The 15,710-nt window shown below is 39.0% G+C and overlaps 1 protein-coding gene across 2 annotated transcripts in view; it reads left to right on the top strand.

The window, feature by feature from the left end:
• The window catches only part of PSD3 (pleckstrin and Sec7 domain containing 3), a 185,564-nt gene extending 170,114 nt beyond the window's left edge, over positions 1 to 15,450 (top strand). For both annotated transcript variants that reach the window (XM_070935477.1, XM_070935478.1), the window contains 4 exons: positions 6,902 to 7,059; positions 9,436 to 9,580; positions 10,461 to 10,604; positions 14,638 to 15,450. In XM_070935477.1, the coding sequence (XP_070791578.1) occupies positions 6,902 to 7,059; positions 9,436 to 9,580; positions 10,461 to 10,604; positions 14,638 to 14,853 (663 nt within the window). In that variant the 3' untranslated portion in view covers positions 14,854 to 15,450. The remainder of the gene's footprint in view (positions 1 to 6,901; positions 7,060 to 9,435; positions 9,581 to 10,460; positions 10,605 to 14,637) is intronic.
• The last annotated feature ends 260 nt before the right edge of the window (positions 15,451 to 15,710 follow it).

Here is a 15,710-nt window from a genome sequence, read left to right as displayed (position 1 = left end):
ATGAAGCAAACATTTGTGTGAACCAACCTAAAAATGGAGGAACTGAGGAATGGAAAGGCTCTTAAATGGGGTGATTAAATACAATTTATCATTGTGCACTAGATTCTGCAACCAACTTGTGAGACAAGGAATGGTTTGGCCCCTTGCTTGTTGGAGCATACTCTCTGTCTTCCTTCCATTTTTCAATTCTAGAAATTTTAAACAGCATAGGAGAAAAATATAAAACAGGACAAGAATATGCATTTCTTCAGTAGCATAGCTCAAAAATGGAAGAAACACAGAGATAACACAAGATAGGTACCGTAATACAGTATATCAAAAAAGCTGGCTTCCAATATTCTGTTCTATTTGCCCAGCATTCATTTATTAGTGATCTAGGAAATTAATAGAAGTATCATTAAGAATTAATGATTGGAACCTTAATGATTGGAAATAGCTACAATGAATGGGAAGGATGCAAGTAAACCATGGCATTCTATTTATGTTATAGTGAGTAGAGTAAGTGTATGTTCAGAGTGATATTAGTGAGGATGTGCTTGGGAATATTAGTATTCCTTGTAAAAACTAATTCCATTGATCTAAGTCAGTGTCCCCCCAAATGGTCAGTATTGATCCCCCAAAAGTTAATGGGACTATTTAAAAAAATGATAAATGACTGGAGGTCAATATATTATGGAAAGTTGATTGGGATCAATTAATCTTTGGGATTTCTGTCTCCACACCAATCCCTAATCCTGAAGATGAGGTAGCTAGTGATGAGACAATATTACTCAGGGTTGGTCAACCAGCTACCAGTTAGAGCAGCCTTGGATTATCTCATTTATAGCACTATTTAGTTATAGTAATATTTATAAATTATTTTCATATAATGTTTCTGGCCTGATAAATATGAAATTTCATGAAGGGGTCATTGAGCTGAAGAGCTTTTGGACCACTGCTTTTTTAAGCGAAAAACCATACTATTGAAATGCCATGCAATAAAGTTTGTGGGAAACTGTGTCTGAGGGACAAGTTTGGGCACTTTTCAGCCTGTCAGATTTTTCTGAACTAGAGTTTTCAGCTAGCCAGATAGCTAATGATACGTGATGCTAGACGTTTCAATCTGAAATCCTCTTTGTAGGAGAGTTAATATGTTACAGATCTGTAGTTAATGGTCCCTGAGTTTCAGTGCTGAACCAATTAAATATTTAGGATTCCATTTATTCTGTTCGATTGAAGGTTAATATTAAGGGACAAGATCAGATTTAAAATTAATCTTAGCCTACACGTTGTGCACATGTTGAAAGAACTACTGAAACTTATTCCTCTTAACTATACTGTTGTTAAATTAAATTCTTTGTTTAAAAACATTATATGAAATTTCATAGATAAGGTTAGAGTTGCCAAACATGTAGTGTTACTGGTGAAATCTAATGTTTGCTACGTTTGTCTTTCTGATATCAAAATATATACCTGCATATACATATTACATGTAAACACACACACACACACACACACACACACACACACACACACACACACACAAGGTCATTATACCAGATGCTTTAGAAAATACTTGTGCCATTTGAACCACATGCATTCACTATATTTTGAGAAAATAATGGCTTTATTTATTGAAACTTAACCTTATTGCTTTATAATTAGGGCTTTCAAGATGACCTGAAGTGCAGTGTAAATTTATTCACATTTAGTTGAATTCTGCTGCCAAAATCAAAGATCTACTTGGGAAAAGTGAGGTTCAGCAAATATTATTACTTTAACCTAATGAACTCTTCAGGAAAAATGCAAATCTTTTTTTTTCTTTTACAAGTTTTTCTTATTTCTTGTAATTTTGTAAATTTATTGAATACCTAGATTTTTTTTTCTAGGTTTATGGTTCATGGCCTCTATGGCTTCCTCCCACTCTCATATGGAGGAGCATTAAGTATGATGGATCATCTGAGCCATCTTAGTAACTACTATTTATATTTGCATAGAGCCAATGTAAATGGCTACAAATTTAGCAAATCTTAATAAGAACAGTACCCTCCAGCATGTGAAACCTGTATTCAGTATTATTTAGTGCAGATGCTCTGTTGACATCTTCTCCTCTATGCAGTCTATTTCATTTTATAATATACTTTTATATATGGGAAGACAAAATAAAAAGAAAACCAGTTCTGAAAAAAATTGGCAAAAAGCAAGCCGAGAGCCTCAGTGGCAGTCTTAAACTATTTAAGTCGGCCTGCAAAATGAAATATGACATATATAAAAATAATTAAAAAGCCAATAATTTATTACTTCCCTCATGAACACCTCTGAGCTCAGGTTCATTCTCTCTTCTTAGCAAGATGAAATGTAATAAAAAAATAAATAGTAGTGGACTTCGTAGTGAGAGTAAACAGTTTTGAATTCTTGAGATAGTAGTTTTCCCCCCCAAAAAACAGCCTCGTACCTTCCAGATGTCTTGGATTATAAGAGCCATTGGTTGCACAGATTGGTGATAATGGGAGTTCGAGTTCCACATATATGGAGGGTACCTAATCTGTCTAAATCAACATTTTTCAGTCTTGGCAACTTTAAGATGGGTGGGCTTCGGCTCCCAGAATTCCCTGTCAGCATGTAGTCCATACATTTTAAAGTTGCTAGAGTTGAAAAAGACTGATCTAGATAATGGTCCAGAGATCAGACGAGTGATATATTTCTATAATGTGGTTTGTCCTTTTTATGACACATTCTTATATACAGACAGGTAGAACTTGGGAGGATGATGTACCAAATCCATAAAAGTGCTGAAACATTACAGTGTGGGCTAGCTCAATTTTTTTTAGAAATTGGAATTGATGTTCAGATCCATCCAAATGAAACTGCAGGCAAATGTACTGTCACCCTTTGATTAAAAGTTGATGGAATTTTATAGCTTCAGGCCCAGGATTCAACTCTAGAGGCAATACCTGCACAGAGAGAGGGGGGGAAGGGAGGGAGAGGGAAGGAGGGAGGGAGGGAGGGGAGAGAGGGGGGAGGGGAGGGAGAGAGAGAGAGAAATGTTGCGACTCAGTGTTGGTAGATGAAATGTGCTTTGCAGGAATTTCTGGCAAAAGTACAAAAAAAATGCAGGGAGCAAAATGTTGATGCTTTTCTCAACTGCGCTCCATGCTGAAACCTATACCTATTCTGTAGTATCCTCTGGCAATGCTTAAAAATGGAGCCTGTGTCTTCATCTCAATGTTCCTGCCCTCCAGTCTGCATTTTGATCACAAGATTTGGCTGAGTAATCCCCGGAATAGGTTTTTACATTATGCCTTGGGTGCATGAAATATCCTTCGTCTTGCCAAACGTAAGAAAAATGGAGTGATGTCTCTTTCGTCTGTCTGAAAATTTAGAGCAAATGTTGGCGCTGATACTTGACTGCATTCAAAACAATTTTTCCTTTGTGCGTAAAAGAGACTTTTAACCACGCATACATTTTCTGGTGGGGTTTTTTTTTTTTTTTTTTAACATAATCAGATGCCTGCTTGCTTTGAAATTGTCCCCCTGCATTCAGTGAAAATTCAAGATAAATGTGTACAGAATTTCTAAGTCTTGTTCAGCAAAATCTTAGGCACTAGTCGCAATTCAGAAATTGTGATAGAACTTCTGTGGTTCTATTCTAAGTATGCGAAAGCATTCTTTTCCTAGGAACCAAGTTGCTTTGCTTCCCACTGGAGGAAAGCCAGAACTGCTATCTTTTCTAACCTACTACTCTGCCCTCCCTATGCATATAGTAACCAGAATTCCCAACCATTTCTGACCTTTTCTGTTGACTTCTATTAGCACCAAAAGCTTTACTTCCCTTCTCCAAAACCCCATCTTAAATGCAAATGAAGTGTCAGTTACTAATATTAGTACAGGATTGGGAAGTAAAAAGGTAAAGGAGTCCCTGTAGATTTTACTTCACTAGTCGTTGCCGACTTTAGAGGGTGGTGCTCATCTCTGTTTCAAGGCCATTTGCTCATATGGCCAGCATGACATCATGGAACGCCTTACCTTCCTACTGAAGTGGTACCTATTTATCTACTCGCATTTGTATGCTTTCAAACTGCTAGGTGGGCAGGAGCTGGAGAGAGGGTGGGAGCTCACCCCGTTGCGTGGAGCTTGGATCTCAAACATGGTCTGCCAGCGTTCCAGCTGACAATCCCAACATCTTAATTACCACACCGCCCTAGTACAGGATTGTCTTTGCTAAAATCCTCAACTGTTCAAAAAGAGCGTCAGTATTACTGCCATGCATAGTTTACTTGCAAGTTTTAACATCCAGATAACTTCAAGATCAGATATGAAAGTGATAGTTGTCCAGGACTATTCCTGGTTCTGTAAAAGAGGCATGAAAAGGCTTAGGACCAAAAGAAGTCATACTTTTCACATTTGTTTTTCCTTCTGTACAGTGGCTAAAAGCGCAGGCACCTGTCCTCAGTTGGCTTGGCTGAATTTCTGACTTGCCCCGTAACTACTAATGGGCATCACTCTACCTGGACGATACATTTACTTGATTTTGTAGACTTATTTCCAGACCTTTTAAAAGCATTTCTCCCATTTGCTTTAACTTCTAATTTGCCACCCTCTCTAGATATTTAGCACATTGTTCAAATTCATCGCTGAAGCCTGGGGGAAATTTTTATTTATCTGGTTACAGATTTTGGCAGTGGACTGTTCTACAGTGAATTTGTCATGGATCAATGCTGTATTGAAATGGATTTAATCAACAACTGACCTGTAACAACTACACTGAAGACTTTGGGTTAATTAGACTGACTGCTACTGGAAGTATTTTCATACATCAGTGCTGATTTGGAATTCTGCTGCACATTTTCTATGCCATTTCCTGATGTGGGGTTTTTTTTTTTTTTGCTCAGAGTTCTCCATGACATTTTATCTTAATGGTCTTTTTGTAATTGAAGATGTCAGCTGTACAGAACATTCGCCAGTTAGATGTAAGGGAGAAAAATCGCCATGGCAAAATGAGGGGGATGCTGGCTTTGTTTTTACACAATAGACCTGTGCTAGGTGCTTCTATGATATTTCTTATAACTCATCTGAAGGTTTTGGAAGTGGGAGTATATCAGCCAATGTGCTATAGTGGTTAAATGTTGGTTAATGTTATTCAGCCACAGAAAATGATTGGCTGACTTTGAGCTACTTATCCTACCTTTGGAAAAATTGGGGAAAATAGGTATCTCACTTTGAGCACCCAGAGGAATGGTTGGAAGGAAGAGAAAGGGAAAGGAGAAGGGAAAGGAGAAAGGAAAGGAAAGGAAAGGAGAAAGGAAAGGAAAGGGAAAGGAGAAAGGAAAGGAAGGGAAGGGAAGGGAAGGGAAGGGAAGGGAAGGGAAGGGAAGGGAAGGGAAAGGAAAGGAAAGGAAAGGAAAGGAAAGGAAAGGAAAGGAAAGGAAAGGAAAGGAAAGGAAAGGAAAGGAAAGGAAAGGAAGGTTTTCTAAGAATAGGTGGTATTGAACTCAGAGAATCTTATTTCTGAGTAGACATATTCTGAATTGGCTTTTTGGTCCATGAAGTGTCAACCTCCGAGACAGCGTGCCATTCAAAGTTGCCACAATGTGCCGTTTTGGAGTTGCCACACACAAGCAGATGGGTGTCGGGTGATGGGACTCACGCTGGGAGAGGAGCCAGGAAGACAAGCCAGCTGCAGTTGGTTCAGAAGTCATTGTTCTGACCTAGGCTTCCTGAGAAAGCATAAATCACAATCTCAGTCCCAAAAAAACTCTTTTATTGAGAAGGCTGTGATAGGGTCATTCACAGCCCGTAATGATTCACAAAAGTCTGTGAAGATTCTGACAGATGTCTACTTGAGTTGACACAGTCTTTCAGGGTAATGTTGATAAACACCCACCTTTATCTTCCTTGAAACGCTGCCAGTGACCTAATTGCCAATTAATTTTGCAAGGCCAAATGAGCACAGAGTCAAACAGACTTCTCAGAGCTTGAATTGATTATAGAAACTAATTGCTTCCTGCAAAGATTCACGTCTGTTTGCTCCTTTTATGTCTTATGGGAGTGGCCAATCATCTCCAAGCCTTACTCCCGAGTCACCCTTTTTTTTCTTAATTGTTCTTGCCTTCTGGCAGCTCTGCGCATGCTGGGATCAGGCTCACACTGTTCTTCTGCCTCGCTGATGTCAGATTCCAGAGGCAGCACATAACTCCCAGATGGCCCTGGCTCCCTCTCTGCCTCCGACGCAGACCCTCATCTGAGCCTTCCCCAGACTCTAGGACTGGCCCACATTCCTCCCCAACCTCCTCACTGTCCAAATCTGCTGCCAGCTCTGCTGGCTGCCGGCGGGCCACAACAGCCATCCAGGCCAGAAGAGTACTTGCTGGAGCCAGCCAGGGAGCAACCAGGCTCGAAGAGCACTTGCTGGAACCGGGCCCAAAGAGTGCTTGCTGGAGCCAGCCCGGAGCAACCGGGAACAGGAAGACAGGACATGATGAGTCCATATAGCCATCTGGCTAGCAGAAGCCAGTAATGCTGGCTAGAAACCCTTACTTGTATTGTTCACTACATGCCAAACTGAGACTCCAGTAAAGAGACCCATTATATATATATTTATTTCCAATTTGTACATTTATTGGAACCAATGAGGTATTCTTCTCTGCACTCCTGTGGGTATATTAGGCTTTCCACTTTGGATATGTTTAGTAAGAGTGAATGGGGTAATTTCATATTGTAAGATAAGCAAGATAAGTTACTTTCTCACCTATCCCTCATTTGCAGTAAACATGTATAAGATTGTAACAACATGCTCTTGCCTTTGTCACTTCTGATGGTTGTTTACAAAGCAGTTTGATTTCCTGCCTGCTGTTTTATTGCAGCCAGGGATTAAAAAAAACACACACACACAAAAAAAAACTTGCCTTTTTAATTTTTGCAGGACGAATACAAACCAGAGAAGGCTTTATCAGAGGACGACCTTAAGAATGCCGTCAGCGTGCACCATGCGCTAGCATCAAAGGCAACCGACTACGAGAAGAAGCCAAATGTCCTGAAACTGAAGACAGCTGACTGGAGAGTGTTGCTTTTTCAAGCTCAGTAGGTTCCAGTTTGGTTGCTTGCGTGGCGTGGTTCATGAAAAAAATAATAATCTTAGGAACATTGGGCGCCTTTCCAAAGCCTTGTTTCAAGTTTGTTTTTCCCTTCTCCTTTTTTTCAAACTATATTTTCCAGTTCTGAGTATAAATCATAACAAAAGGATTGCAGGCTCCATAAGTAAATACTGAAACTATTAGTGGTCTATCCTTCGCCTATAAAATGGTGTGCAGCTCAATCAGGTGGTCTGTGCCAATTCGGCTTGCCAACTCGCCACGGCCAACTCACCATGGTCAATTTAGCTAGTCCACTCGCCACAAGAAAATTCACTGTGGGACAAGAGTTAACACTAATATCAAACAAACAGTGGAATAGAATCATTAAAGGAAGGATGAAAAAGGAGGAACAGAATGAAATGTGAATGACGAAAATTAAAATAATTTTAAATTTATTTTAAATAATTTTAAATAATTGAATTGAATTGTTAAATTGTCCTGTGGCGTGTTGTCCCACAGCAAGTTGGCCATGGCAAGTTGGCTGCAGCAAGTTGTGCCATTCCGAATCAGGCAACCCAAGTAGGAGAATTATTCAGTAGTTGGAATGCTGTCTTGGCCTTAAATCTGTACTGCAGGTCTGCTATAATGTATACAGGGGTGAGGAAGAAAAAGCACACCTTAGCATACATAGTAATATATAACATGCAGCTTTTAAGCTTACCTTAACAATCAAAGTTAAGGTCAGGACATGCTGCTCAAGGTAATATCTTTAAAAAAACGAATCATTTTAGTCATTTAAACTTTAGAGGAAAAAAGCTACAAAAGAGACATGCACGTGACTTTTGTAACTGCTGCAATGCAGATAATTTTTCTGTTGTGTAGAGCCAGAGTTTAGAAGCTATAGGGGTGTGTTTTGCAGATCACTGAAATGCATCAAAACATTTGGGGAAGGCTGATCTAGACCCTTATCCACCTTACTAGCGAAGAAACTAGAAATGTAAATAACAAGGTTAAAATTAAATTTGGGGTTGGGGTTAATTATAAAATTCAAACTGTTGTAATGGTTACTTCTAGTTGGAAAGAAGAAAGGGAGTGGCAATGTCCCCAGATCTCTTAAGTGGACTTTAGAGAATATTTGTAGTTCAGGGTTGAAATGAGGGGTCCTTGGTGCTCCCTGAGCTTGGTTGTTTTCTTGCAGATTTTTCATTACTCAAACTGTGCACTGATAATGTTGCCTAATTTGGGTCATGTAATGTCTGCAAGAAAACACCCAAGCTCAGGGAGGACTAAGGACCCCTCATAAATGGACTTTGAAGTCGTTAATTAAGTTCCTTGTGTGTCCAATCACATTTGGCCAATAAAGAATTCTATTCTATTCTATTCTATTCTATTCTATTCTATTCTATTCTATTCTATTCTATTCTATTCTATTCTATTCTATTCTATTCTATTCTATTCTATTCTACTCTACTCTACTCTACTCTACTCTACTCTACTCTACTCTACTCTACTCTACTCTACTCTACTCAATTCTAATTCTATCCTACCCTATCCTATCAGACACCTAGGTTTGGAGACATGAGGCATTCAATGAACTGTAGGAATGACTCCAGAAAAGATTCTGCTTGCCATGGGCCCTCATCATACTTCAGAGTGTCTGCAGGGTATGATAAAAAAAAAAAAAGTCAAATTGTCAGCTGTGATGGTGTGATCAAAATTCTGCCTGAGTACATGAAAAACAGGTAGAGTTTTGATCAGCCCTTGATGGCCACCATCTTGATGTTTTTTTAACCATACCCTGAAGACACCTTGCTTGACTCAGTCTTAAGTTAAGGTTGTTACTGTCTTCTGAAGCTTAACAGGAAAGCAGTCATTACAAGTGGTCTGCATTCAGCAACTGCCTTGTTTAGTGACCATTTGCAGTTGCAGTGGTGACAAAAAAGTAACTCAACAGCCAGTTCTCACAACCATGATCTTTGCAGGTGTGTAAGGCAAAGGAAAGCTGAAGTAAGGTCAGAAAATTGTGATGTTTCTCTTGGCAACTGCTTTGCTCAACAATCAAGTTGCTGGTCCCAGTTATGGCTGCTAAAGAAAGATTATATGTATGATGCAAGCAAAAAAGATTGTTGAACAAAAGATGGAAAGAAACAAGAAAAATATGTGGATGAAACACAGATGAATGGAATTTTCCTAAATGTGGCTTACCCTCAGGAACAAATCCTGCATTGCCACAAGAGAAACTTATTCTGACGCAAGAATATACAGTATAAGAGTGACCTAAACTAGCCGTTCTTATTATGTCAGTGCAGATATTGAAAAGAATGTGCAAGTGTTATGCCTGAGGCCATCCAGAGTTACTGATTAATCTGTTTCTATTCCACAGGAGCCCTGAAGAAATGGAGTCCTGGATCAATAAGATCAATTCTGTGGCAGCCGTTTTTTCTGCCCCACCGTTTCCAGCTGCAATTGGATCCCAAAAGAAATTCAGCCGCCCTCTCTTACCTGCCTCCACCACCAAATTATCTCAGGTGATTGGGGTTTTGTTTGCTTCCCCCTCTCCTTACAGCTTGCACAAACAGAGTTTCCAGTATTATTCTCCCTTGCAATCATTCTCAAATAATTGTACACATATGGGCACTTGATTCATTAGTCCTAACACCAAAGGTAGTGTGGAAGCTGGCTACGTGATTTCCAAATCAGCAGTGTACATAGCTGTTCTTTCTAGGCTGAATGGGAAATGAGAAAATAATAGCACCAGCCAATAGAGTGAACTCTTCTTTGGAACCCATGATATGACTACAACTTAGGTAGTCCTTGAGTTACGACTATTATGGAGGCTGTCCATACTGGTCGCAACTTGTGATGGTCATAATTCAGGTCATTCACATGACTGACCTGATTTTATAATCTTTTTGTGGGGTTTGTTAAACTCCGTGGTCATTAAGGTAACCTTTGCTATGGTCTAACTTTATTGAAAACCATCATAAACATGATTATATGACTGTGGGACACTGTAAATGGCCATAAATGCAACCTGAATGCTGAGTGTCCAAAGTGCAGTCATGCAATCACTCAGGAGGGGGGAACTGTTCAAACTTTGGATCTAGGTAGTGCAAGTACCACCAAGGGAGGTAAATATGAACAGTCACTAGGCAACTAGTTGTAAATTGAAGGCTACCTGTACAGATCTAGGCCATATGACGGATGGATCTTTCCCATTTTGTTTAGAAAATTCTTGTTAATTTAAATAAAATCCATATAATATTTGAATTGCTGGTTTAGGAACCAGGAATAGTTGAGTTTCAGATTTAGGAACTGAACACTCCTAAAAGCAATAGAAATGAATTTTTAAATCATTTTATTAAATGCACTAGAGGTGCATTCTAAACCATGTAATTACCTCTGCAGGATGACCAGCTAAAATCCCACGAGAACAAACTGAAGCAGGTCTCTACTGAACTAGCCGAACATCGTTCCTACCCACCGGATAAGAAACTTAAGGGCAAGGAGATTGAAGACTACAAGTTGAAAGACCATTATTTGGAGTTTGAGGTAGGTTCTGGACAACTAAGACTGGGCCAGTGGTGAAATCCAATTTTTTTTACTACCGGTTCTGTGGGCATGGTTTGGTGGGCGTGGTGAGGCTTGGTGGGCATGGCAGGGGAAGGATACTGTAAAATCTCCATTCCCACCCCACTCCAGAGGAAGGATACTGCAAAATCCCCATTCTCTCCCCATTCCTGGGGGAAGGATATTGCAAAATCTCCATTCCCACCCCACTCTGGGGCCAGCTAGAGGTGGTATTTGCCAGTTCTCCGAACTACTCAAAATTTCTGCTACTGGTTCTCCAGAACCTGTCAGAACCTGCTGGATTTCACCCCTGGACTGGGCCCTATTTTAAAGGTAGTCATTGTAGAGATCATAGCACTTCAGCAAGTGAGTAGTGAGAGTTTATATCTGCTTACAGTTTTTAACTCTATAATTAAAATGGAGGGAGTATTGCTACATGTTTTAATCAAAAAGGTCTAGGTGGGAGAGAATTATCCTGTTGATGTCTATGTATTATTTAGACTCTCATGTCTGTTCCATTGTTTGTAACCTTCAGTTGGGAAAACTAGTGGATCACAGGACAACATTTTAAAATCAATTGACCTTAATGAATTAACTTAGAGAATGCAACCAAAATCTAGGACCTGAGGTTAAAATTTGGCAAAGTTGTGGTTGCTTCATTGCTGCTGAGCATCTGCGGTCAGCCTTGGTTATGTGATTGTCATTTCCAGTGCTCCAAGCCAGCTTCCTACAAAGAAAGTTAGTGGAGAAACCAGCAGGTTAAGTTAAAGGTTGCTCCCATTCCCACTGTTTTTTTTGCCCACCGGTGATCATTCTGTTTTTTTTTTTTAAGGTAAGCAAATATCTCTGTAATGATGACCCAACAGAGCACAGGTTGTTTAGTAAAGCATAAATGTAGGATGATGAACCAGATGTGTATTTGCTTTGTTTTGAGCTAGGCTCTTAGTTTTTGAAGAATCAGTCTGTAATAATTTAGGAAGAGGGTGATGTTTTCATGTTGTTACTTTTTTAGTTCTGCTTCTCTGTCTTCATTTGATACTGGAATTTCCCCCATTCTTTATAGGGTTAACCTGTGCAGGTAGCATCTTTTCTTATTCATTTAAATTACCAGGAACTACCTGTATGCCACTAGAGATGGAACAACAGTAGTGGATCCCATGTCTGGATGGCAGTGAGAGGTCCAACAAGCCTGACGACTACAATTTAAGTTCTGGAGTTGAACTAAATTATGGGCAGCGCTATTCCATACTTTTCTAGAGCAATTGTTTTCAATGCTTTAGTTCCCAACAAACCATTTATATATGGATTAGCCTGCTGATGAATTCTGTTGTCATGAATTTTGGAATATAGTAGCTTGGTTTGTTGGTAACACTGTCTGAACTGCAGAGGATGTATAGCAATTAATACCCTGAATTGGTCTCTGGTCAGTCACACTTATAGGTCAATTTTCCTCACAGAGTTAATGTGGGGATGAAATGAAGGGAGATCCCCATGTAAACTGCCTTAAGCTCTTAGAGAAATGGCAGAGTTAGAATGCAATATTACAGGCAAACTCTGCCCACATCCTAGAGTTCAATCCTGACCGGCTCAAGGTTAACTTAGCCTCCATTCCTTCTGAGCTCAGTAAAAAAAGAACTGAGATTGTTGGGGGCAATATGCTGACTCTGTAAACCACTTAGAGAATTCTTTAAAGCACTATGGAATGGTATATAAGGCTAAGTGCTATTGTTATATAAATCTAATAGATTAAAAATATATAAATTCGTTAGAATATCACCTGCCAAACATGGCCAATATAGCATTTTTTTAAAGAAAACTGCTGTTTGTTTGTTTGTTTGTTTGTTTGTTTGTTTGTTTAAAATTATTTGCCACCCATCTTGTATCCAAAGACTTTTGGTGACGTACAACATAAAAAAATTGAAAAACATTAAAATCAATCCATTATAATGAAACACAGCCGATAAAAACATTAACAGATTAAAAAAAAAACTATAAACAAAAGATGGAAAAGAAAGGAATTGGACCCACGGGGGTGAGGTGGTGGTGGTGGGGGAGGTGGGGTTGAATTTTAATTAGTCAACCACTTCCAATATGAAGCTCTCCCATTGGGTCCTCAAGCCATCTGGCAGAGCTACCCTCACCTCAGGAGAGAAGATATTCCAGGGAGTGGGATCTGTTACTGACTTTCTAAGTCTTGTTTCCAAAGATTCTCAATTTAAAAATTGTTATATTATAAATTGGGAATAGAGGCAGAAAAACTCCAGGGCTGAAGAATAGTTGCTATACAACAATCAGCATTCCTGGCACCATTTCTTCTCTGTTCAGTTCTCTAGAATATTCATTATCTGATGAAGCATAATCAGTTAAAAATGCTATCAGCATTCATCTCACTAGTTCGGTATTGTTGAGTGACATGCTTATATAATTATTTGTCTTTTCACCATTGCTGGAAGTATAAATACTAAGTACGTGATTATTTCATTTAACTGTCAAATTGATTTTTTTTTTTAATAATCCGTCTCTTCCAATCCACAACCATTGCTTTCTCTGTTGTGTTCTTTTAAAGAGACCTTGAAATCTTCCTGCATTTGTATAGCAGTGCTTGGCTGAGTCATGTTTTGAAATAAGAGAAAGCACTTTTTGTACTTGGTTGGAGAACACAATTTTGACAATAGATTTTCCTTTAAAGAATGTATGGCATTTGGTAGAACTTCATCAACATTTGTCACGATTCATTGGGAAGGGTCATAATGCATGTCATTAAATAAATATTCCTTGGAATTCTAGAAACTGCATTTTGCACCTCTTAAAAGCCTTTTTCTGAATTCTGGTTAATCGCCGTTAGAGTATTTGAGTTAATCACAGCACCACTGAGTGATGTTGCAGATGAAACTGCCTCATACAGAGGAGTTGTGGTTTTCTAGAGAGTGAACAAATTCAGCAATTGGCATTTTCAAAAATATGTTAAATCTTCCTTTACACTTTGTATTTGGTGCCTGGTGGGCTCAGAAATTTGTGGCAGTGAAATGATACATTAAAATGCAACTGTCTGCCTAGCCAAAGACCAGCAACAGTATCTTTTACAAATAATTAGAAATCCATACCATATTGGAACACATGGCATAGAGAAAAACTTAAGTTCAATTCTATAATGATCATTTTGACATCATAATACTGAACCATTATATTCATAATCATGGAAAGATGAGAAGCTAGTAGGCACCACAATTAAAGTTCTCTATTTTATATGTAAATGTATATCCATTTGCCATACAAATTTTCTACTAAATTTTCTAAAGTAAATTTTCTACTTTACATACTGATCAGCTGGGCATAAAATGAGAGGTATTCTATTGTTTTAAGAAAGCATTTCCCCCCACAAATCAAGTTGGGATAAAGGGGGAAGTGTAGGAAAGGACAAGGTGAGGCAACAATAAGGATCCTTCTTAAGTGTCTTTAGCCTGCCTAAGTCTTGTGGGTAGACTGAAGATAGCAATAGCACTTAGACTTATATACCGCTTCATAATGCTTTACAGCCCTCTCTAAGCAGTTCACAGAGTCAGCATATTGCCCCCAACAATCTGCGTCCTCATTTTACCCATCTCAGAAGGATGGAAGGCTGAGTCAACCTTGAACCAGTGTGAATCGAACTGCCAAATTGCTGGCAGTCAGCAGTCAGCTGAATTAGCCTGCAATTCTGCATTCTAACCACTGCACCACGATTCGTTGCACACTCTGAAATCCACTACTTTGGACAAGATTCTTTGCATGTCTTTTCAAAATACAACATTCAAAGTTCAAATGCTTCTTCTGAGAAAGAGAACCAAGACATGTCCTTCAGTTTTCAGTTTACAAGACATTTCAGTATTACTTCTGGATGCCCTTGTCACCCACTGGCTAATATTGCATTGCTGGTCCAATTTACTTGCTATGCGTCCAATTTGTTGTGACTGATTTCCACACACATCGGTGAAGTGACACTGTAGACGGAGTCTTTTCTTTCTTTTTTTTCCAGAAAACCCGTTATGAAATCTATGTGTCTCTTCTCAAAGATGGAGCAGGAAAGGAGTTGCTGAGTACCAGTGAGATTGATGGTCCTGGACTGAAGAAATGCCACTCCAGCCCTTCATTAAATCAGGAGTCTCCTGTTAGCGCCAAGGTGAAGCGCAACGTCTCTGAGAGGAAGGACTATCGACCAGAAACTCCCAGCATTAAGCAGAAGGTTACTTAAGGAAACTAAGGCAGGCTGGAGGATCACGCGCCACTCTCTCTTTGATAACCTGTCCTTTGCGAAACAAACAAAAATTAACACATCTGCCTGAATGGGTGTTAGTGACATTTTTCAGTTGTAAATTTTGTTGTTTCTGTACAGGTTGTTGGAAATGTTTTGGCTTCTAACTTGCATTTGCCTAGTTAAGTTATCATAGAGCAATTGATCCAGTCCTCCTTTAAAAAAAAATAAGAAAAGAAGTGGGGGGAAAAATTGGAATGTGACAAGAGAGATTTCATGGTATATTTATCTCTCTGTCATATGTTGGTCTTCTTTTGTTGGCTTGTAATTTTCATCTGAACTGCTGCTGCTGTTCAGCCGTGGGGGAATGACGAGACAAATGGAGGCTTATCAACTTGTTAAGCCTTGTCATCGGATAAGCTAAGATGTAAAAGAGACTGGGTAAAAAATGTTCAAGTATTGCCAAGCTCAGTAACAACGCATTGTGGAAGATATGCCAGTAACTAGATTATTGAGTGATCAGTCATTGTGATCTCTGAGTCCAAACTTTACAAGTTACCAAGTTAATATTTTGGATATAGAAACAGATGAAGACCTTCGGTGAATAGAAATTATTTCAACTGAAACAGGTCTTATTTTTTTCATGTTCCTAGGTGGAAACTTTCTACCATAACCTTCTCTGTTTTATCTACCCTAATGATTCTCAATAGCAAATAATCATATATTCGTTGTACTGATAGCAGTAGTGTGTAATGTTTTTCTGTTCAATTGGCATTATGATCCTCCTTCAGATGTTTAAATATTTTCAGGCACTTTATAAACTAGTTGATCAAAATCTGGTATCATTCCAGGCTCAT

Source organism: Pituophis catenifer, unplaced genomic scaffold (assembly GCF_029215685.1).
Source record: "Pituophis catenifer annectens isolate HBS135680 unplaced genomic scaffold, rPitCat1.0.hap2 SCAF_2, whole genome shotgun sequence".
In the NCBI taxonomy this organism is placed as follows: Eukaryota; Metazoa; Chordata; class Lepidosauria; order Squamata; family Colubridae; genus Pituophis; species Pituophis catenifer.
The sequence above is the reverse complement of the archived record's forward strand: the minus strand, read 5'-3'. Positions and strand labels throughout refer to the sequence as shown.